At 48.5% G+C, this 23,865-nt stretch overlaps 1 protein-coding gene across 2 annotated transcripts in view; it reads left to right on the top strand.

Annotated features, from left to right (window-relative positions):
- Positions 1-23,865, top strand: part of pdgfd (platelet derived growth factor d) — a 95,841-nt gene that overhangs the window by 57,904 nt on the left and 14,072 nt on the right. For both annotated transcript variants that reach the window (XM_031795710.1, XM_031795711.1), the window contains exons 2-5: positions 2,236-2,425; positions 2,924-3,101; positions 11,241-11,294; positions 11,666-11,873. In XM_031795710.1, coding sequence (XP_031651570.1) covers positions 2,236-2,425; positions 2,924-3,101; positions 11,241-11,294; positions 11,666-11,873 — 630 coding nt within the window. The remainder of the gene's footprint in view (positions 1-2,235; positions 2,426-2,923; positions 3,102-11,240; positions 11,295-11,665; positions 11,874-23,865) is intronic.

Here is a 23,865-nt window from a genome sequence, read left to right as displayed (position 1 = left end):
CCCCCTTAAGTTAATACTTTGTAGCGCCACCTTTTGCTGCGATTACAGCTGTAGGTCGCTTGGGGTATGTCTCTATCAGTTTTGCACATCGAGAGACTGACATTTTTTCCCATTCCTCCTTGCAAAACAGCTCGAGCTCAGTGAGGTTGGATGGAGAGCATTTGTGAACAGCAGTTTTCAGTTCTTTCCACAGATTCTCGATTGGATTCAGGTCTGGACTTTGACTTGGCCATTCTAACACCTGGATATGTTTATTTTTGAACCATTCCATTGTAGATTTGGCTTTATGTTTTGGATCATTGTCTTGTTGGAAGACAAATCTCCGTCCCAGTCTCAGGTCTTTTGCAGACTCCATCAGGTTTTCTTCCAGAATGGTCCTGTATTTGGCTCCATCCATCTTCCCATCAATTTTAACCATCTTCCCTGTCCCTGCTGAAGAAAAGCAGGCCCAAACCATGATGCTGCCACCACCATGTTTGACAGTGGGGATGGTGTGTTCAAGGTGATGAGCTGTGTTGCCTTTACGCCAAAACATAACATTTTGCATTGTTGGCAAAAAGTTCAATTTTGGTTTCATCTGACCAGAGCACCTTCTTCCACATGTTTGGTGTGTCTCCCAGGTGGCTTGTGGCACTTTTTATGGATATCTTTAAGAAATGGCTTTCTTCTTGCCACTCTTCCATAAAGGCCAGATTTGTGCAATATACGACTGATTGTTGTCCTATGGACAGAGTCTCCCACCTCAGCTGTAGATCTCTGCAGTTCATCCAGAGTGATCATGGGCCTCTTGGCTGCATCTCTGATCAGTCTTCTCCTTGTATGAGCTGAACGTTTAAAGGGACGGCCAGGTCTTGGTAGATTTGCAGTGGTCTGATACTCCTTCCATTTCAATATTATCGCTTGCACAGTGCTCCTTGGGATGTTTAAAGCTTGGTAAATCTTTTTGTATCCAAATCCGGCTTTAAACTTCTTCACAACAGTATCTCGGACCTGCCTGGTGTGTTCCTTGTTCTTCATGATGCTCTCTGCGCTTTTAACGGACCTCTGAGACTATCACAGTGCAGGTGCATTTATACGGAGACTTGATTACACACAGGTGGATTGTATTCATCATCATTAGTCATTTAGGTCAACATTGGATCATTCAGAGATCCTCACTGAACTTCTGGAGAGAGTTTGCTGCACTGAAAGTAAAGGGGCTGAATAATTTTGCACGCCCAATTTTTCAGTTTTTGATTTGTTAAAAAAGTTTGAAATATCCAATATGTCGTTCCACTTCATGATTGTGTCCCACTTGTTGTTGATTCTTCACAACAAAAATACAGTTTTATATCTTTGTTTGAAGCCTGAAATGTGGCAAAAGGTCGCAAAGTTCAAGGGAGCCGAATACTTTCGCAAGGCACTGTATATACAGTGTTTTAACAATGTACAAATGGTTAAAGGACACAAGATAAGATCAAATAAATAAGCATAAATATGGGTTGTATTTACAATGGTGTGTGTTCTTCATTGGTTGCCCTTTTCTCGTGCCAACAGGTCACACATCTTGCTGCTGTGATGGCACACTGTGGTATTTCACCCAGTAGATATGGGAGTTTATCAAAATTGGATTTGTTTTCAACTTCTTTGTGGATCTGTGTAATCTGAGGGAAATATGTCTCTCTAATATGGTCATACATTGGGCAGGAGGTTAGGAAGTGCAGCTCAGTTTCCACCTCATCTTGTGGGCAGTGAGCACATAGCCTGTCTTCTCTTGAGAGCCATGTCTGCCTACGGCGGCCTTTCTCAATAGCAAGGCTATGCTCACTAAGTCTGTACATAGTCAAAGCTTTCCTTAATTTAGGGTCAGTCACAGTGGTCAGGTATTCTGCCGCTGTGCTGTGTACTCTCTGTGTCGGGCCAAATAGCATTCTAGTTTGCTCTGTTTTTTTGTTAATTCTTTCCAATGTGTCAAGTAATTATCTTTTTGTTTTCTCATGATTTGGTTGGGTCTAATTGTGCTGCTGTCCTGGGGCTCTGTAGGGTGTGTTTGTGTTTATCTCTGTCTTTCTCTCCGTCGCTAACTCGGTCTCTCTCTCTGTGTCTCTCCGTCTCTAACTCGGTCTCTCTCTCTAACTCTCCTTCTTTATCTCTCTGTAACTCTCTGTGTGTCCCTGTGTGTGTGTTGTATCCCAGAGAGTAAATTCACTAACCTATACCGCTTGTAACTGCTAACAGACAGCAATCACCTTACAGACTTGTACCGGAAAGAAGAGGTCGTCACGGTAACTGCAGCTGGGGGAGCCATCCAGAGCCCCCGCTTCCCGAACGCCTACCCCCGAAACCTGCAGTTGTCATGGAAACTACTGTCGCCCCACAACACCCGCATCATCCTGGAGTTTGACTCCCACTTTGCGCTGGAGGAACCAGAGAACGAAGTCTGCAGGTGAGAGAGGGAGGAGAGGATAGAGAGGTAGAGAGAGATTGAAGCGCCAAGGAGAGAGAAAGTTGGCTGAGTTTGTAACGGATGAAAGGGGAGAGGGAGAAGGCTGGCATCCCTCTGATGGGGGGTATCGACATCTACAGTGTCTAAAGAAAGGAGGAATGGATGAAAGGGGGATGGAGGGATGGATGAAGGTTACCTTCTTTGCAGTAATGAAGAATATGTCCTTGAGGGTGAGAAGAGTGAATTGACTTTTAATCCCCAAACCAAAGGCAGCTGTCTTCGTAAGCATTTTAGACAAGAGAGAGAAACAGAGAGCAGGAGAGATGAGGCAAGATAAAGAGAAAGAGAAAAATAGGGAGGTGACTCTAGGGATTGGCTCTTCAACAATGAACCATTTTCTACTGAACAGTGATGATTAATTGATTGATTGATTGATTAATTCATTAAATCCATTGATTGACAGGTTAGTGACCCTCTTCTCTCCCCCTTCCCTCCCAGGTATGACTTTGTGGAGGTGGAGGACATCTCAGAGACCAGTACTATTGTCTGGGGGAGATGGTGTGGTCAGAGAGTCCCCCCACGCCTCACCTCCAAAACCAACACCCTCAAAGTCACCTTCAAGTCAGACGACTACTTCGTGGCCAAGCCTGGCTTCAAACTCAACTACTCTCTACTGGTGAGTGAACACCGGGATGTGACTGCATCTCATTCCACAGAGATGGTGCTGAAACGTAAATACCTAAGGCTGGTGTTAGAACTGCCAATGAATCTCTTATGCCATCCTTATGACAGTCTAATGTAGTCTGTGTGACAGAGGGTTCAAGTACGGTGCTACCAAAATCCTTCCTGAGGTAACTAGCTGTGGGAATTAAGAGATGACTAAACCCATTAACGTCTGTTTCCTTTGTAAGATCTCTAACTTGATTAAAGAGGAGGGAGATGGGAGGGGTGGAGGGAGGCTGAGTATGTGCTCTTTTAAAAAGCCCAGTCTGGATAAGAAGATTAGAATTGTCACAACATCAGTAGTTAAATAGTGGAGGGAGATTTAGATGTGTCGATGTTCCCTCTAAGCTGCCGTTAGACTGGCCTCCCAGTACACACACTTACCCAGACAGGGAAGCTGCCGTTAGACTGGCCTCCCAGTACACACACTTACCCAGACAGGGAAGCTGCCGTTAGACTGGCCTCCCAGTACACACACTTACCCTGACAGGGAAGCTGCCATTAGATTGGCCTCCCAGTACACACACTTACCCTGACAGGGAAGCTGCCATTAGACTGGCCTCCCAGTACACACACTTACCCAGACAGGGAAGCTGCCGTTAGACTGGCCTCCCAGCACACACACTTACCCAGACAGGGAAGCTGCTGTTAGACTGGCCTCCCAGTACACACACTTACCCTGACAGGGAAGCTGCCATTAGACTGGCCTCCCAGTACACACACTTACCCAGACAGGGAAGCTGCCGTTAGACTGGCCTCCCAGTACACACACACTTACCCAGACAGGGAAGCTGCTGTTAGACTGGCCTCCCAGTACACACACACTTACCCAGACAGGGAAGCTGCCGTTAGACTGGCCTCCCAGTACACACACACTTACCCAGACAGGGAAGCTGCCGTTAGACTGGCCTCCCAGTACACACACTTACCCAGACAGGGAAGCTGCCGTTAGACTGGCCTCCCAGTACACACACTTACCCAGACAGGGAAGCTGCTGTTAGACTGGCCTCCCAGTACACACACTTACCCAGACAGGGAAGCTGCCGTTAGACTGGCCTCCCAGTACACACACTTACCCTGACAGGGAAGCTGCCATTAGATTGGCCTCCCAGTACACACACTTACCCAGACAGGGAAGCTGCCATTAGATTGGCCTCCCAGTACACACACTTACCCCTCTACCACCTCTAGGGCTGTGAGAGGCTTCATTTAACAGCTCTAATTTGTTGTGCCCTGTTGTATAGATAAGCTGGAGGGAGGAGGAGAGGAAGAGAGAGAAAGGTAGAACAGGTGTCTCAGATCCTATCATGCTGACAGCCGATAACTCCTACAAAACAAAGGGAGGGGTGAGGAGAGCGAGCGTTATGAGAGGGTGTGAGTGGAGATAAAAACAATTACAGAGATGGAGGGAAACATAATGTAGAGTGTGAGAACAAGCAGGAACTAGACTATCAGTCATTCGTCATCACAACCACAATACAATCATTACATAACCCAAAAAATCAACCATAACACAACCACAATACGACCATTACACAACCACAATACAACCATTACACAACAAAAAACTATAACACAACCACAATATGATAAGATAACATATAGTTTATTAGTCCATATGTGATGGAAATGGGTCTTGAGCTTTAACCCGACCCCCCCCCCCCCGATACACACACAAGCACAACAACACGATGTAACATGACCATGGCTCTGACTGAATGCTGTAGTGCTGTTCTTAATTTCCTTAACACAAGGAATACTCTAGAACATGTATTCCCAAACTGGGGTATGTGAACCCCCAGGGGTACGCCAAATAAAATGTGATTATTATTCTTATTTTTGTATTTATTTTTGTATTTTTTTTTTCACATTTTCAAACAGTACATTTATATTTTCCAACGGGGCTATATACATTTGGGTGAAGTTTTTTTTTCTTGCCTGAGTAGCCTCGTTTCACTGACCAAAAATCTAATTCAACCATCTAGTGTTCAGCGAAATAACAGCACATTGTCAAATAATGAACATCCAATCACATTAACCGTTACTCTCTCGCGGGAATTCCACTAACGGTCCATATGGAGCCAAACGTAGCTGCTGCTCATGTTGGTATCTGTACTGATGGCGCAAAAGCCATGACAGGGAGACATAGTGGAGTGGTAACGTGTGTGCAAGCAGTTGCTCCCAACGCCACTTGGATACACTGCAGCGTCCACCAAGAGGCTCTTGCTGCCAAGGGAATGCCTGACAGCTTGAAAGATGTTTTGGACACTACAGTGAAAATGGTTAACTTTGTTAAAGCAAGGCCCCTGAACTCCTCGTGTATTCTGTGCTATTCAATGATATGGGCAGCGACCATGTAACGCTTTTACAACATACAGAAGTGCGTTGGTTATTAAGGGGCAAAGTATTTAATTGAGAGACCAGCTTAAAGTTTGCTTTGGTGACCATAATTTTCACTTGTCTAACTGCTTGCATGATGAGTTTCTCACACGACTGGCCTATCTGGGTGATGTTTTTTCTCGCCTGAACAACTATATTCAATGTGCTGGACAAAATTGAGACTCTGATTAAGAAATTGGAGCTCTTCTCTGTCTGCATTAGCAAGGATAACAAAGAAATCATTGTATGATTTTTGTTGTGTGCAAATGAGCTCAAGCTTACAGACAATGTCAAATGTGATATAGTGAGTGAGTTGGGTGCACAATTACGCAGGTACGTTCCCGAAATGGATGACACAAACAACTGGATTCGTTATCCCTTTCATGCCCTGCCTCCAGTCTACTTACCGATATCTGAACAAGAGAGCCTCATCGAAATTGCAACAAGCAGTTCTGTGAATATTGAATTTAATCTGAAGCCACTGCTAGAAACCATCAAAGTAGATTGTGCCGGCCTCCCGGGTGGCACCGCTAACACTGCATCGCAGTGCTAGCTGTGCCACCAGAGACTCTGGGTTCTCGCCCAGGCTCTGTTGCGACCGGGAGGTCCGTGGGGCGACGCACAATTGGCCCAGCGTCGTCCGGGTTAGGGAGGGTTTGGCCGGTAGGGATATCCTTGTCTCATCGCGCACTAGCGACTCCTGTGGCGGGCCCGGGCAGTGCACACTAACCAGGTCGCCAGGTGCACGGTGTTTCCTCCGACACATTGGTGCGGCTGGCTTCCGGGTTGGATGCGCACTGTGTTAAGAAGCAGTGCGGCTTGGTTGGGTTGTGTTTCGGAGGACGCATGGCTTTCGACCTTCGTCTCTCTCTCTCTCTCTCGAGCCCGTACGGGAGTTGTAGCGATGAGACCAGATAGTAACTACTAACAATTGGATACCACGAAATTGGGAAGAAAAGGGGGTAGAATTAAAAATAAAAAAAATAAAAAGTAGACTGTGCCCTGACTCGCGCTGTTAAGACACTGATGCCCTTTGCAACCGCGTATCTATGTGAGAGTGGATTCTCGGCCCTCACTAGCATGAAAACTAAATACAGGCACAGACTGTGTTCGGGAAATGATTTAAAATGGAGACTCTCTCCAATACAACCCAACAGAGTTATGCCGAGTTATGTGCATCCTCTCAAGCACACCCTTCTCATTGACCTGTCGTGAGTTATTCACAATTTTCGATGAACAAATAAGGTTTTATATGTAAGATGGCTAAATAAAGAGCAACATGATTGATTATTATTATATTATTATTTGTGCCCTGGTCCTATAAGAGCTCTTTGTCACTTCCCACGAGCCGGGTTGTGACAAAAACTCAAACTCATTCTTATGTTTAATAAATGTATCGTAGAGCATGTGTGTGGCAGGCTTACAATGATGGCAAAAACCAATATTTGAGAGTGCGCTGACCCTGGTGCTAGAGGGGGTACGCAGATGGAGGTTGAATGTTTGAAGGAGTACGGGACTATAAAAAGTTTGAGAACCAGTGATTCAGGCTTAGTGGAGTTCCTCAGAACACAAGATCCATCCAGGCAGAAATATGATCCAGATGTTGCCAGGCATTGCAGCTATTCTGAGACCCACTGAGGTTTTCCCATAAATACATCAACAGATATTCCCTGTGGCAAAACAACACCAAAATCATCTTAATCTCCTCCAGAAATAACATGTCTGAGAGGATGATTACAGACATATTATCAGTAGCAGGTGCATGTAAACATACTAAAGAAACACAAGGCAATAATGGTGTCATGATGTTGGCCTTGGGGTAGGTTTATGAGTCATAAATACCTCTTCTGTCCTTTTTCCTCTCTCTACCCTACTGATGTGAAATTTGAAAACCCCTTGGTTAACATAGAGATTCTGGCAACATCAGAAGGTGGGGGGAAATTAACTATATTCTGGTAATCCGACCAATTGAACATATGCGGTGGTACTTAATGAATATGATGTCAGTTCGGTTGTCATCTGAGACATTCTCCTCAATGATAGGATGACATAAATTCTACAGTGGAAAGTCTACACATCAGAGTTATCGGATTCACATGGAATTGTTGTTCAATTTAAATGTTTGAATATAAAATTATTGGTGAAGAGATTAAATGTAATTTTAGCTTCCAAATTAGAGATTTGGGTTCAGGGCTCTGCTCAATCAGTGGCCCGCCCCTGTGAAGAGACATGGGTTATAAAACTTTTCAAACACACCCTTCTCGCTCCACTATATAAAGCCTTGACGAAAATGTAACCTCCTGTTCCAAGTACGTGAGGTCTGCAGCCTCTGCGTTAAAAGGACTAACATGTCAAGTACAGAACTAAGCCAACCTCAGCGTGAGCTTTGGTTGCGAATGGTATGAACTTTGAACTCTTATTCACTACAGAAGTGGTACCTCCTAGCCGTTGAGTTAGCAACAGCATCTGCAAATGCGGGCTAGGAAAGAACAGACAGAGTATCCCGTCTACCACACAACGACGTTACTACAACGTATTCAATTGACCACCAGAGACATTCTTCAAAGGACTCGGTTTGGCAACACGGCCTTCCATCTACCATCAACCTACCAAAGCGCAACTCAGAGTAAATATTTATTCCATTTTCCTTTTCTAAATGGGCGGGAATTTAGAATGCATAAGATACTGTATTAACGATAGCACACCTTCTCCCTTTGTCCCTCAGTCTTCCCTCAGTCTTCCCGCTCCTTCACTCAAACCCAGCCCCTTTTCTTTTGTGTAACCAGCTGTCATATCTGTTCCGCCCGCTAAGGACGTTTTCCTTTATGACGTAATTTGTAATCAAGTTATGATTTAATTATGTGTATGTGTAATTCTGTGTGATTAGTTAGGTATTTAGTAAATAAATAATTAAACCCAATTTTGTATTGCTGATTCAACTTGTTAGCCAGGGTTTGTGAAGATAACCAAGAATTTACAACTTTCAGATGAGACTGAATTAAGGTGATGATTAATATTGATTGCTATTGATGTCAAATATTACTAGGTCTTTTAGAGTTTATTCGGAGGATAACAGCTCTATAAATATTATTTAGTGGTGCCCCGACTCTCTAGTTAATTACATTTATATGATTAGCTCAATCAGGTAATATTAATTACGGAGAAAGGATTTTATAGAATAGCATGTCATATCACTTAATCCGGCATAGACAAAGACACGACAATGGCAATATACCTTATTTTGGCAATATCTGTTATTTTATAGTTTGTTTCATGCCGAAAGCACCGCTTCCCAAACCCTTCTTACCCTTTGACCATCTGAAACCTTTTCTACCCAGAAGGACCTAGTCTTGTCTGCCACGACTCTCCAGCTACCATTTAGGAAGACGTGGCTTCATGTCCCTGTTGGTTTACTCTCTAATGGCACTGTAAACTGTTATTCCTATTAAAAGTCCCAGGTGTGTGCAAGTGCATGTGGCCTTAACCCAGCTGTCCCTGCATTCTCCTCTGAAGCACAGAACTGTGGGACAGTTTACTGAATCTGACTGCCTAATAAGGTCAGATGCTTACTCTGATACACATTTGGGGCTGCTGCAGTGGCCAAACACACACACACACACACACACACACACACAATACACACAATACTAATGTATAAGACTCATAACAAAGAGGGAAGTCCACACACTCACTACCCCAGCTGTGTATGAGGTCAGAGGGGTTTCTGCACAGTGTGTATCTGTGGGTTGCATGCGAGAAACACAGAAGCTATAAAACAAAAGATTAGTCACTAAGCTTGGAAGTCATCTCTGATTTACGTATGACACACACACACACACACACACACACACACACACACACAAAGGCTCAAACATAATATAGACACACACACATAGCATGCATATAAACAGTATCAGAAACACACACACACACACACATGCACACATAACATGAACACAGACACACAGTACACATAGTCTTTGAAGTGGGTTCAGACTGCATGCTATGTAGATGTATAGAGTCACTTTGAACTTCATTTAACAGAGTTTTTAAGGTAAACCAGTTAACAGTGTCTGTGATGACCGCTCCTAGAACTGCTGCGTGTGTTTTTAGGAGAGCCATCACACAGCGCCATCACACAGATCAACCAGCCGCAGTTGCACATCAGCACGGGGTGTGTTCACAAGTCACATTTCACAACCAGTTGTGGGTAGTGGCTCTCCTCTACCTATAGCACCTCATATCGTCTGAGATCCCCAAGGATTGGAAAGCTGCCGCAGTCATCCCCCTCTTCAAAGGGGGAGACACCCTGGACCCAAACTGTTACAGACCTATATCCATCCTGCCCTGCCTATCTAAGGTCTTCGAAAGCCAAGTCAACAAACAGGTCACTGACCATCTCGAATCCCACCGTACCTTCTCCGCTGTGCAATCTGGTTTCCGAGCCGGTCACGGGTGCACCTCAGCCATGCTCAAGGTACTAAACGATATCATAACCGCCATCGATAAAAGACAGTACTGTGCAGCCGTCTTCATCGACCTTGCCAAGGCTTTCGACTCTGTCAATCACCATATTCTTATCGGCAGACTCAGTAGCCTCGGTTTTTCGGATGACTGCCTTGCCTGGTTCACCAATTACTTTGCAGACAGAGTTCAGTGTGTCAAATTGGAGGGAATGCTGTCCGGTCCTCTGGCAGTCTCTATGGGGGTGCCACAGGGTTCAATCCTCGGGCCGACTCTTTTCTCTGTATATATCAATGATGTTGCTCTTGCAGCGGGCGATTCCCTGATCCACCTCTACGCAGACGACACCATTCTATATACTTCCGGCTCGTCCTTGGACACTGTGCTATTTACCCTCCAAACGAGCTTCAATGCCATACAACACTAAAACCAAATGCTTAAACGCTAAAAAAACCAAATGCTCCTTCCTTCCAAATAACACTCCTTAATTATCTCTCTCTCCTTCCTTCCAAATACCACTCCCTCATTCTCTCTCTCCTTCCTTCCAAATTCCACTCCTTCATTCTCTCTCTCCTTCCTTCCAAATACCACTCCTTAATGATCTCTCTCTCCTTCCTTCCAAATTCCACTCCTTAATGATCTCTCTCTCACATTCCTTCCAAATACCACTCCCTCATTCTCTCTCCTTCCTTCCAAATACCACTCCCTCATTCTCTCTCCTTCCTTCCAAATACCACTCCTTAATGATCTCTCTCCTTCCTTCCAAATATCACTCCTTCATGCTTTCTCTCGCTCCTTCCAAATTCCACTACTTAATGATCTCTCTCTCCTTCCTTCCAAATACCACTCCTTAATGATCTCTCTCTCCTTCCTTCCAAATACCACTCCTTCATGCTCTCTCCTTCCTTCCAAAGTCTACTCGTTAATGATCTCTCTCTCCCATTCCTTCCAAATACCACTCCTTCATTCTCTCTCTCCTTCCTTCCAAATACCACTCCTTCATTCTCTCTCTCCTTCCTTCCAAATACCACTCCTTCATTCTCTCTCTCCTTCCTTCCAAATACCACTCCTTCATTCTCTCTCCCATTCCTTCCAAATACCACTCCTTCATTCTCTCTCTCCTTCCTTACAAATTCTACTCCTTAATGATCTCTCTCTCCCATTCCTTCCAAATACCACTCCTTCATTCTCTATCTCTCCTTCCTTACAAATACCACTCCTTCATTCTCCTTCTCCTTCCTTCCTCCAGGATAATTCTCTTCCTACAGCATCCAGGACGAACTGGGAAGCTGTGACCCAGATGGTGAGTTAGACAACACACACACACACACTCTTACATGTTCAGGGTAAGAGAGGGACTGACCAGAGGCGAGTCTCATTAAGGCCCCTGGAGCCTCAGACCCCTGAGTCAGACCCTCTAACCCTCCTGATCAGCAGCGGGATAAACTCCTTGTCCCAGCATGGAGATAGAGAGCTCTAGTGCCCAGGCATTAGGCTGATTTAAAGGTCACGGTCACAGTTCAGAGGGCAGGTCAGATGCTGGTGCTGAGCAGTCCATAGACACACACACACATTTATGTCACGTTTACACACAGACACACTAAAACCCTCAAAAAGACTAAAGAGGACCTTAAATACCCCGCTCCAAACTTCTGGCCTCCCTCTCTCCTCCAGGATGATGCTCCGTCACTGTTGGCCCCAGTGGTGACTGATGTTCCTCTGACAGCAGCAGCGTTGGACCAGACCATAGCAGCCTTCAACACAGTGGAGCAGCTCCTCCGCCACCTCAACCCTGACAGCTGGAGACAGGACCTGGACAGCTTGTACAGAGAGACAGCCATGTACAGACCCCGGGCCTACCAGCACAACAGACAGAACAAGAGTAATAACATACACACACACATACACACACACACACACACACACACACACACACACACACACACACACACACACACACACACACACACACACACACACACAAAGAAAAGTAATTTCAAAGGAGAACATATTGTGGTCTGTTCTTCAGTGAAGGGAGACCTTGATAGCAAAGACTTCAGCCTTCCTCCTTCCCTCCTTCCCTCCTTCCCACACCAAGACTGTGTGTGAGTTTGTTAGTCAGCCAGTAGAAAACTTTCAAGGTGACCCTGGGGGAAATGAGAGAAGTTCAATATTCTCCCAGCTCTTATAGAGAGACTGGGGCTTGACGCCCAGCGTGTGTGAGGTTGGGAGTGGGGTGAGTGTGTGGTGGAGGGGAAGGTGTGAGTGTGGTGGAGGGGAAGGTGTGAGTGTGTGGTGGAGGGGAAGGTGTGAGTGTGTGGTGGAGGGGAAGGTGTCAGTGTGTGGTGGAGGGGAAGGTGTGTGAGGATGGGAGGGGGTGAGTGTGTGGTGGAGGGGAAGGTGTGTGTGGTGGAGGGGAAGGTGTGAGTGTGTGGTGGAGGGGAAGGTGTCTGTGTGGTGGAGGGGAAGGTGTGTGAGGATGGGAGGGGGTGAGTGTGTGGTGGAGGGGAAGGTGTGTGAGGATGGGAGGGGGTGAGTGTGGTGGAGGGGAAGGTGTGTGAGAATGGGAGGGGGTGAGTGTGTGGTGGAGGGGAAGGTGTGTGAGGATGGGAGGGGGTGAGTGTGTGGTGGAGGGGAAGGTGTGTGTGTGTGGTGGAGGGGAAGGTGTGAGAGGATGGGAGGGGGTGAGTGTGTGGTGGAGGGTAAGGTGTGAGAGGATGGGAGGGGGTGAGTGTGTGGTGGAGGGGAAGGTGTGAGAGGATGGGAGGGGGTGAGTGTGTGGTGGAGGGGAAGGTGTGAGAGGATGGGAGGGGGTGAGTGTGTGGTGGAGGGGAAGGTGTGAGAGGATGGGAGGGGGTGAGTGTGTGGTGGAGGGGAAGGTGTGAGAGGATGGGAGGGGGTGAGTGTGTGGTGGAGGGGAAGGTGTGTGTGTGTGGTGGAGGGGAAGGTGTGAGAGGATGGGAGGGGGTGAGTGTGTGGTGGAGGGTAAGGTGTGAGAGGATGGGAGGGGGTGAGTGTGTGGTGGAGGGGAAGGTGTGAGAGGATGGGAGGGGGTGAGTGTGTGGTGGAGGGGAAGGTGTGAGAGGATGGGAGGGGGTGAGTGTGTGGTGGAGGGGAAGGTGTGTGAGGTTGGGAGTGGGGTGAGTGTGTGGTGGCGGGGAAGGTGTGTGAGGTTGGGAGTGGGTGAGTGTGTGGTGGAGGGGAAGGTGTGTGAGGATAGGAGGGGGGTGAGTGTGTGGTGGAGGGGAAGGTGTGAGAGGATGGGAGGGGTGAGTGTGTGGTGGAGGGGAAGGTGTGTGAGGATGGGAGGGGGTGAGTGTGTGGTGGAGGGGAAGGTGTGTGAGGATGGGAGGGGGTGAGTGTGTGGTGGAGGGGAAGGTGTGAGAGGATGGGAGGGGGTGAGTGTGTGGTGGAGGGGAAGATGTGAGAGGATGGGAGGGGGTGAGTGTGTGGTGGAGGGGAAGGTGTGAGAGGATGGGAGGGGGTGAGTGTGTGGTGGAGGGGAAGGTGTGTGTGGTGGAGGGGAAGGTGTGAGTGTGTGGTGGAGGGGAAGGTGTCTGTGTGGTGGAGGGGAAGGTGTGTGAGGATGGGAGGGGGTGAGTGTGTGGTGGAGGGGAAGGTGTGTGAGGGATGGGAGGGGGTGAGTGTGGTGGAGGGGAAGGTGTGTGAGAATGGGAGGGGGTGAGTGTGTGGTGGAGGGGAAGGTGTGTGAGGATGGGAGGGGGTGAGTGTGTGGTGGAGGGGAAGGTGTGTGTGTGTGGTGGAGGGGAAGGTGTGAGAGGATGGGAGGGGGTGAGTGTGTGGTGGAGGGTAAGGTGTGAGAGGATGGGAGGGGGGTGAGTGTGTGGTGGAGGGGAAGGTGTGAGAGGATGGGAGGGGGTGAGTGTGTGGTGGAGGGGAAGGTGTGAGAGGATGGGAGGGGGTGAGTGTGTGGTGGAGGGGAAGGTGTGAGAGGATGGGAGGGGGTGAGTGTGTGGTGGAGGGGAAGGTGTGAGAGGATGGGAGGGGGTGAGTGTGTGGTGGAGGGGAAGGTGTGTGTGTGTGGTGGAGGGGAAGGTGTGAGAGGATGGGAGGGGGTGAGTGTGTGGTGGAGGGTAAGGTGTGAGAGGATGGGAGGGGGTGAGTGTGTGGTGGAGGGGAAGGTGTGAGAGGATGGGAGGGGTGAGTGTGTGGTGGAGGGGAAGGTGTGAGAGGATGGAGGGGGTGAGTGTGTGGTGGAGGGGAAGGTGTGTGAGGTTGGGAGTGGGGTGAGTGTGTGGTGGCGGGGAAGGTTGTGTGAGGTTGGGAGTGGGTGAGTGTGTGGTGGAGGGGAAGGTGTGTGAGGATAGGAGGGGGTGAGTGTGTGGTGGAGGGGAAGGTGTGAGAGGATGGGAGGGGTGAGTGTGTGGTGGAGGGGAAGGTGTGTGAGGATGGGAGGGGGTGAGTGTGTGGTGGAGGGGAAGGTGTGTGAGGATGGGAGGGGGTGAGTGTGTGGTGGAGGGGAAGGTGTGAGAGGATGGGAGGGGGTGAGTGTGTGGTGGAGGGGAAGATGTGAGAGGATGGGAGGGGGTGAGTGTGTGGTGGAGGGGAAGGTGTGAGAGGATGGGAGGGGGTGAGTGTGTGGTGGAGGGGAAGGTGTGAGAGGATGGGAGGGGGTGAGTGTGTGGTGGAGGGGAAGGTGTGAGAGGATGGAGAGGGGGTGAGTGTGTGGTGGAGGGGAAGGTGTGAGAGGATGGGAGGGGGTGAGTGTGTGGTGGAGGGGAAGGTGTGAGAGGATGGGAGGGGGTGAGTGTGTGGTGGAGGGGAAGGTGTGAGAGGATGGGAGGGGGTGAGTGTGTGGTGGAGGGGAAGGTGTGAGAGGATGGGAGGGGGTGAGTGTGTGGTGGAGGGGAAGGTGTGAGAGGATGGAGGGGGTGAGTGTGTGGTGGAGGGGAAGGTGTGTGAGGTTGGGAGTGGGGTGAGTGTGTGGTGGCGGGGAAGGTGTGTGAGGTTGGGAGTGGGTGAGTGTGTGGTGGAGGGGAAGGTGTGTGAGGATGGAGGGGGGTGAGTGTGTGGTGGAGGGGAAGGTGTGAGAGGATGGGAGGGGTGAGTGTGTGGTGGAGGAGAAGGTGTGTGAGGATGGGAGGGGGTGAGTGTGTGGTGGAGGGGAAGGTGGGAGAGGATGGGAGGGGGTGAGTGTGTGGTGGAGGGGAAGGTGTGGTGAGGATGGGAGGGGGTGAGTGTGTGGTGGAGGGGAAGGTGTGTGTGAGGATTGGAAGGGGTGAGTGTGTGGTGGAGGGGAAGGTGTGAGAGGGTGGGAGGGGGTGAGTGTGTGGTGGAGGGGAAGGTGTGAGAGGGTGGGAGGGGGTGAGTGTGTGGTGGAGGGGAAGGTGTGAGAGGATGGGAGGGGGTGAGTGTGTGGTGGAGGGGGAAGGTGTGAGAGAATGGGAGGGGGTGAGTGTTGTGGTGGAGGGGAAGGTGTGAGAGGATGGGAGGGGGTAAGTGTGTGGTGGAGGGGAAGGTGTGAGAGGATGGGAGGGGGTGAGTGTGTGGTGGAGGGGAAACTGTGAGAGGATGGGAGGGGGGTGAGTGTGTGGTGGAGGGGAAGGTGTGTGAGGATGGGAGGGGGGTGAGTGTGTGGTGGAGGGGAGGTGTGAGAGGATGGGAGGGGGTGAGTGTGTGGTGGAGGGGAAGGTGTGTGAGGATGGGAGGGGGTGAGTGTGTGGTGGAGGGGAAGGTATGGGAGGGGGTGAGTGTGTGGTGGAGGGGAAGGGTGTGTGAGGATGGGAGGGGGTGAGTGTGTGGTGGAGGGGAAGGGTGTGAGGATGGGAGGGGGTGAGTGTGTGGTGGAGGGGAAGGTGTGTGTGTGTGTGGTGGGAGGGGAAGGTGTGTGAGGATGGGAGGGGTGAGTGTGTGGTGGAGGGGAAGGTGTGTGTGTGTGGTGGAGGGGAAGGTGTGTGAGGATGGGAGGGGGTGAGTGTGTGGTGGAGGGGAAGGTATGTGTGTGTGGTGGAGGGGAAGGTGTGTGAGGATGGGAGGGGGTGAGTGTGTGGTGGAGGGGAAGGTGTGTGTGTGTGGTGGAGGGGAAGGTGTGTGAGGATGGGAGGGGGTGAGTGTGTGGTGGAGGGGAAGGTGTGGTGTGTGGTGGAGGGGAAGGTGTGTGAGGATGGGAGGGGTGAGTGTGTGGTGGAGGGAAGGTGTGTGTGTGTGGTGGAGGGGAAGGTGTGTGAGGATGGGAGGGGGTGAGTGTGTGGTGGAGGGGAAGGTGTGTGAGGATGGGAGGGGGTGAGTGTGTGGTGGAGGGGAAGGTGTGTGTGTGTGGTGGAGGGGAAGGTGTGAGAGGATGGGAGGGGGTGAGTGTGTGGTGGAGGGGAAGGTGTGTGTGTGTGTGGTGGAGGGGAAGGTGTGTGAGGATGGGAGGGGGTGAGTGTGTGGTGGAGGGGAAGGTGTGTGTGTGTGGTGGAGGGGAAGGTGTGTGAGGATGGGAGGGGGTGAGTGTGTGGTGGAGGGGAAGGTGTGTGTGTGTGTGGTGGAGGGGAAGGTGTGAGAGGATGGGAGGGGGTGAGTGTGGTTTTGTTTCTGTTGCTGCTTGCTTTAATTGGTGAGAGTCTCTTTCCTCCCTCTCAGAGAAATACACATCACAACACTGAGACTGTGTTAAACAGGCTGGACAAGACACATCACAACACTGAGACTGTGTTAAACAGACTGGACCAGACACATCACAACACTGAGACTGTGTTAAACATACTGGACCAGACACATCACAACACTGAGACTGTGTTAAACAGGCTGGACAAGACACATCACAACACTGAGACTGTGTTAAACAGACTGGACCAGACACATCACAACACTGAGACTGTGTTAAACAGACTGGACCAGACACATCACAACACTGAGACTGTGTTAAACAGACTGGACCGGACACATCACAACATACACATCACAACACTGAGACTGTGTTAAACAGACTGGACCAGACACATCACAACACTGAGACTGTGTTAAACAGGCTGGACAAGACACATCACAACACTGAGACTGTGTTAAACAGACTGGACCGGACACATCACAACACTGAGACTGTGTTAAACAGACTGGACCGGACACATCACAACACTGAGACTGTGTTAAACAGACTGGACCGGACACATCACAACACTGAGACTGTGTTAAACAGACTGGACCCGGACACATCACAACACTGAGACTGTGTTAAACAGACTGGACCGGACACATCACAACACTGAGGCTGTGTTAAACAGACTGGACAAGACACATCACAACACTGAGACTGTGTTAAACAGACTGGACCAGACACATCACAACACTGAGACTGTGTTAAACAGACTGGACCAGACACATCACAACACTGAGACTGTGTTAAACAGACTGGACCGGACACATCACAACAGACACATCACAACACTGAGACTGTGTTAAACAGACTGGACCAGACACATCACAACACTGAGACTGTGTTAAACAGGCTGGACAAGACACATCACAACACTGAGACTGTGTTAAACAGACTGGACCGGACACATCACAACACTGAGACTGTGTTAAACAGACTGGACCGGACACATCACAACACTGAGGACTGTGTTAAACAGACTGGACCGGACACATCACAACACTGAGACTGTGTTAAACAGACTGGACCCGGACACATCACAACACTGAGACTGTGTTAAACAGACTGGACCGGACACATCACAACACTGAGACTGTGTTTAAACAGACTGGACCAGACACATCACAACACTGTCGCTCTCCTCTCCCTCTCCTCTCCTCTCCTCTCCTCTCCTCTCCTCTCCTCTCCTCTCCTCTCCTCTCCTCTCCTCTCCTCTCCTCTCCTCTCCTCTCCTCTCCTCTCTTCTCTTCTCTTCTCTTCTCTTCTCTTCTCTTCTCTTCTCTTCTCTTCTCTTCTCTTCTCTTCTCTTCTCTTCTCTTCTCTTCTCTTCTCTTCTCTTCTCTTCTCTTCTCTTCTCTTCTCTTCTCTTCTCTTCTCTTCTCTTCTCTTCTCTTCTCTTCTCTTCTCTTCTCTTCTCTTCTCTTCTCTTCTCTTCTCTTCTCTTCTCTTCTCTTCTCTTCTCCTCTTCTCCTCTCCTCTCCTCTCCTCTTGTCTTGTAGTTTATTTCCTCATCCCTTATTATTTACTCCCTCTTCTTCCCCCTTCTTTCTTTCCTCCTTTATTTCATCCTATCTCCTCGGCATCTTCCCTCTCTTTTTTCCACACACACACTCTCTCTCCTTTCCCTGCCTTGCTCGCTCTTTCCGTCTTTCTCTCTCTCCACCTGAGGGATCTCCTGTTCCTGAGTAAATAGTTGGGCTTGGCTAAGACTCCTACTACTGTCAGCAGCTCATACGTGTGTGTTGGGTTGACGTGTGTGTTGGGTTGACGTGTGTGTTGGGTTGACGTGTGTGTTGGGTTGACGTGTGTGTTGGGTTGACGTGTGTGTTGGGTTGAAGTGTGTGTTGGTCAGTGTGTGTGTGTTGATGTGTGTGTGTGTTGGGTTGATGTGTGTTGGGTTGATGGTGTGCGTGTGTTTGGTTAGGTTGATGTGTGTTGGGTAGATGTGTGTTGGGTTGATATGTGCGTGTGTTGGGTTGATGTGTGCGTGTGTTGGGTTGATGTGTGCGTGTGTGTTGGGTTGATGTGTGCGTGTGTGTTGGGTTGATGTGTGTGTTGGGTTTGATGTGTGTGTGTTGGGTTGATGTGTGCGTGTGTTGGGTTGATGTGTGCGTGTGTTGGGTTGATGTGTGCGTGTGTTGGGTTGATGTGTGCGTGTGTTGGGTTGATGTGTGTTGGGTTGATGTGTGTTGGGTTTATGTGTGCATGTGTTGGGTTGGGTTGATGGTGTGCGTGTGTTGGGTTGATGGTGTGCGTGTGTTGGGTTGATTGTGTGCGTGTGTTGGGTTGATGGTGTGCGTGTGTTGGGTTGATGGTGTGCGTGTGTTTGGTTGGGTTGATGTGTGCGTGTGTTGGGTTGATGGTGTGCGTATGTTGGGTTGATGGTGTGCGTATGTTGGGTTGATGGTTTGCGTGTGTTTGGTTGGGTTGATGTGTGCGTGCGTTGGGTTGATGTGTGTGTTGGGTTGATTGTGCGTGTATTGGGTTGATGTGTGTTGGGTTGATGTGTGTGTGTTGGGTTGATGTGTGTGTGTGTGTTGGGTTGATGTGTGTGTGTGTTGGGTTGATGTGTGTGTGTGTTGGGTTGATGTGTGTTGGGTTGATGTGTGTTGGGTTGATGTGTGTGTGTGTGTGGGTTGATGTGTGTGTGTGTGTGTGTTGGGTTGATGTGTGTGTGTGTTGGGTTGATGTGTGTGTGTGTTGGGTTGATGTGTGTGTTGGGTTGATGTGTGCGTGTGTTGATGTGTGCGTGTGTTGGGTTGGGTTGATGGTGTGCGTGTGTTGGGTTGATGTGTGCGTGTGTTGGGTTGGGTTGATGGTGTGCGTGGGTTGGGTTGATGGTGTGCGTGTGGGTTGGGTTGATGGTGTGCGTGGGTTGGGTTGATGGTGTGCGTGTGTTGGGTTGGGTTGGCGTGTGTGTGTGTTGGGTTGACGTGTGTGTGTGTGTGTGTGTTGGGTTGAAGTGTGTGTTGGTCAGTGTGTGTGTGTTGGGTTGATGTGTGCGTGTGTTGGGTTGATGTGTGCGTGTGTTGGGTTGACGTGTGTGTTGGGTTGGCGTGTGTGTTGGGTTGACGTGTGTGTGTGTTGGGTTGAAGTGTGTGTTGGTCAGTGTGTGTGTGTTGGGTTTGTGTGTGTTGGGTTGACGTGTGTGTGTGTGTGTGTGTTGGGTTGACGTGTGTGTGTGTGTGTATTGGGTTGATGTGTCTCCATACAGCTTGTGTGTGTGTGGACATCTGTGTTTGTGTAAAAGCTTATGTGTGTGTCCAGGGTTTGTAGTTGTAGGTTTTTGTTGTGTGTGTGTGTTGCAGCACTAGCAGGGTTTGTAGTTGTAGGTGTTTGTTGTGTGTGTGTGTTGCATCACTAGCAGGGTTTCTGCAGGTCTTTGATAGACCATACCACATCAGACTCTAATTGGAAATTCAACCTGTGCAGCCGAGCTGAAATGTTCCCGAGTCAGCACCTAGCTTTGTTTTCATTAACGCACACACACAGAAATACACACACACTCCCGTCTCTCACCTTTGTTTTCAATAAGAAGGTGTTGGGGGACAAACAATCTTTATTCCTCTCCTCAAGCCATGTAATCAAGGAACGCAAAGCTCAATCTCTCCCTGGTGTACCGAACCCAGTTACACACACTCACATTCAGACACACACACACACACACACACACACACACACACACATTCAGACACACACACACACACACACACACACACACACACACACACACACACACACACACACACACACACACACACACACACACACTCACATTCAGACACACACACACACACACACACACACACACACACACACACACACACACACACACTCACATTCAGACACACACACACACACACACACACACACACACACACACACACATTCAGACACACACACACACATTCAGACACACACACACACATTCAGACACACACACACACATTCAGACACACACACACATACAGTTGAAGTTGGAAGTTTACATACACCTTCGCCAAATACGTTTAAACTCAGTTTTTCACAATTCCTGACATTTAATCCTAGTAAAAATTCCCTGTCTCAGTTAGGATCAACACTTTATTTTAAGAATGTGAAATAATAGTAGAGAGTGATTTATTTCAGATTTTATTTATTTCATCACATTCCCAGAAGTTTACATACACTCAAATCACTTTTTGGTAGCATTGCCTTTAATATTTTTTTTCTTGGGTCAAACGTTTCGGGTATTCCACAACCTTCCCACAATAAATTGGGTATTTCTGGTCCATTCCTCCTGACAGAGCTGGTGTTTCTGAGTCAGGTTTGTTGGCCTCCTTGCTCTCGCACGCTTTTTCAGTTCTGCCAACACATTTTCTATAGGATTGAGATCAGGGCTTTGTGATGGCAACTCCAATACCTTGACTTTGTTGTCCTTAATTTTGCCACAACTTTGGGTCATTGTCCATTTGGAAGACCCATTTGCGACCAAGCTTTAACTTGAGATGTTCGTTCAATATATCCACATAATTTCTCTTCCTCATAATGCCATCTATTTTGTGAAGTGCACCAGTCCCTCCTGCACCAAAGCACCCCCACACAATATGATACTGACACCACTGTGCTTTACAGTTGGTGATGGTGTCCTTCGGCTTGCAAGCCTCCCCCTTTTTCCTCCAAACATAACGATGGTCATTATGGCCATATTCTTGTTTCCTCATTCCAGAGGGCATTTCTCCAAAAAGTACGAGATACTTTTGTACCTGTTTTCTCCAGCATCTGCACGGGGTCCTTTGCTGCTGTTCTTGGAATGATTTGCACTTTTATCACAAAAGTACGTTAATCTCTAGGACACAGAACGTGTCTCCTTTCTGAGCGGTATGACGGCTGCGTGGTCCCATGGTGTTTATACTTGCATACTATTGTATTGCTCCCAAGAATGAACCAGACTTGTGGTGGTCTACAATTTTTCTTCTGAGGTCTTGGCTGATTTCCCATGATGTCAAGCAAAGAGGCACTGAGTTTGAAGGTAAGCCTTGAAATACATCCACAGGTACACCTCCAATTGACTCAAATGATGTCAATTTGCCTATCAGAAGCTTCTAAAGCAATGAAATCATTTTCTGGAATTTTCAAAGCTGTTTAAAGGCACAGTCAACTTAGTGTATGTAAACTTCTGACCCACTGGAATTGTGATAACGTGAATTATAAATTAAATAATCTGTCTGTAAACAATTACTTGTGTTATGCACGAAGTAGGTATCCTAACCGACTTGCCAAAATTATAGCTTGTTTCCAAGAAATTTGTAAAGTGGTTGAACATCGAGTTTTAACGACTCCAACCTAAGTGTATGTAAACTTCCGACTTCAACTGTAAATACATACACACAGACACAAACTCACACACACATACAGACACACATTCAGACACAGACACACACATTCAGACACACACACACACACACACACACACACACACACACACACACACACACAGAGAGACACACATACATACAGACACATTGACACTCACACAGACACACTCAGACACACATACAGACACACACATACACACACATACAGACACACACATACACAGACTCACACAAACACACAGAGACATTCAAAGACACACACACACACACCCACACACACGCACATACACACACATACAGACACACGCATGCAGACACACACACACACACACACACAGAGAGATACACACACATACAGACACATACAGACACACACATACAGACACACACACGCACACACACACACGCACACACACACACACACACACGCGCACACACACACACACACACACACACACACACACACACAGAGACACACATACAGAGACACACATACATACATACACACACACACACACACACACACACACACACACACACACACACACACACACACACACACACACACACACACACAGAGACACACATACAGACACACACACACACACACAGACACACACACACACACACAGACACACATACAGACACATTGACACTCACACAGACACACTCAGACATACATACAGACACACGCACATACAGACACACACTCACACAAACACAGAGACATTCAAGACACACACACACCCGCACACGCACATACACACACATACAGACACACACATACATACACACACATACACGCACACACACAGAGACACACATACAGACACATTGACACACATACAGACACATTGACACTCACACAGACACACTCAGACATACATACAGACACACGCACATACACACACACACATTCAGACACACACAGACAGACACTTGCACATTCAGACACACACAACACACACACACACCCACACACACACTTACACATTCAGACACACACAGACAAACTCACAGACACACATATAGACACACTCACACACTCAGACACACACACACACACATACACACACACAGACAGAAAGACAGACAGGCACAGCCACATACATTCAGACACACACACACTTGCAGACAGACTCTCAGACAGACACTACACACACTCACACAAACACACACACACACACACACACACACACACACACACACTAACACATTCAGACACACACACATACAGACACACATACACACACACACACACAGACACACACATTCAGACACACATGCACAATCAAACACACTCACACACACACACACACACACACACACACACACACACACACACACACACACACACACACACACACACATACAGACACACACACACACACACACACACACACAGACACACACCACACACAATTTCCACCTGCACACATGTGTTCACAAACATGCATCTATACACACACACTATTCATTTTATCTGGAGTGTTGGACTGGCATACAAATTCTGTTTGGAGCGCTCTCTCAGAGCCAGTATCACAGCAGAGTTCCACACCACTGCCTTTTCATAGATTACACTGCTTCTCCTAGAACACTGACACCCCTACACACACACCACACACCACACACCACACACCCACACACACACACACACACACACACACACACACACACACACACACACACACACACACACTCATGTCCCTGCCCTGTTATGCAGCATTAGGACAGTATAGGTTCTGTCAGCTCGTTAAGAACATCAATCTGTGGAGCATAGAGCTGACGTCTCAACAGCCACGTCCGTCCAGGTACGCAGGACGCCAGGAGATGTCTTCAAAACTCTCCACTAGGGGCAGCGGTGGGCGATATTACCACCAATAAGGCTTGCGGCTTGCTAGGGTGTTGTGGACGGGGAT

This window comes from Oncorhynchus kisutch, linkage group LG18 (genome assembly GCF_002021735.2).
Source record: "Oncorhynchus kisutch isolate 150728-3 linkage group LG18, Okis_V2, whole genome shotgun sequence".
In the NCBI taxonomy this organism is placed as follows: Eukaryota; Metazoa; Chordata; class Actinopteri; order Salmoniformes; family Salmonidae; genus Oncorhynchus; species Oncorhynchus kisutch.
Note: the sequence above shows the minus strand (reverse complement) of the source record. Positions and strands in the feature narration are given on the sequence as shown.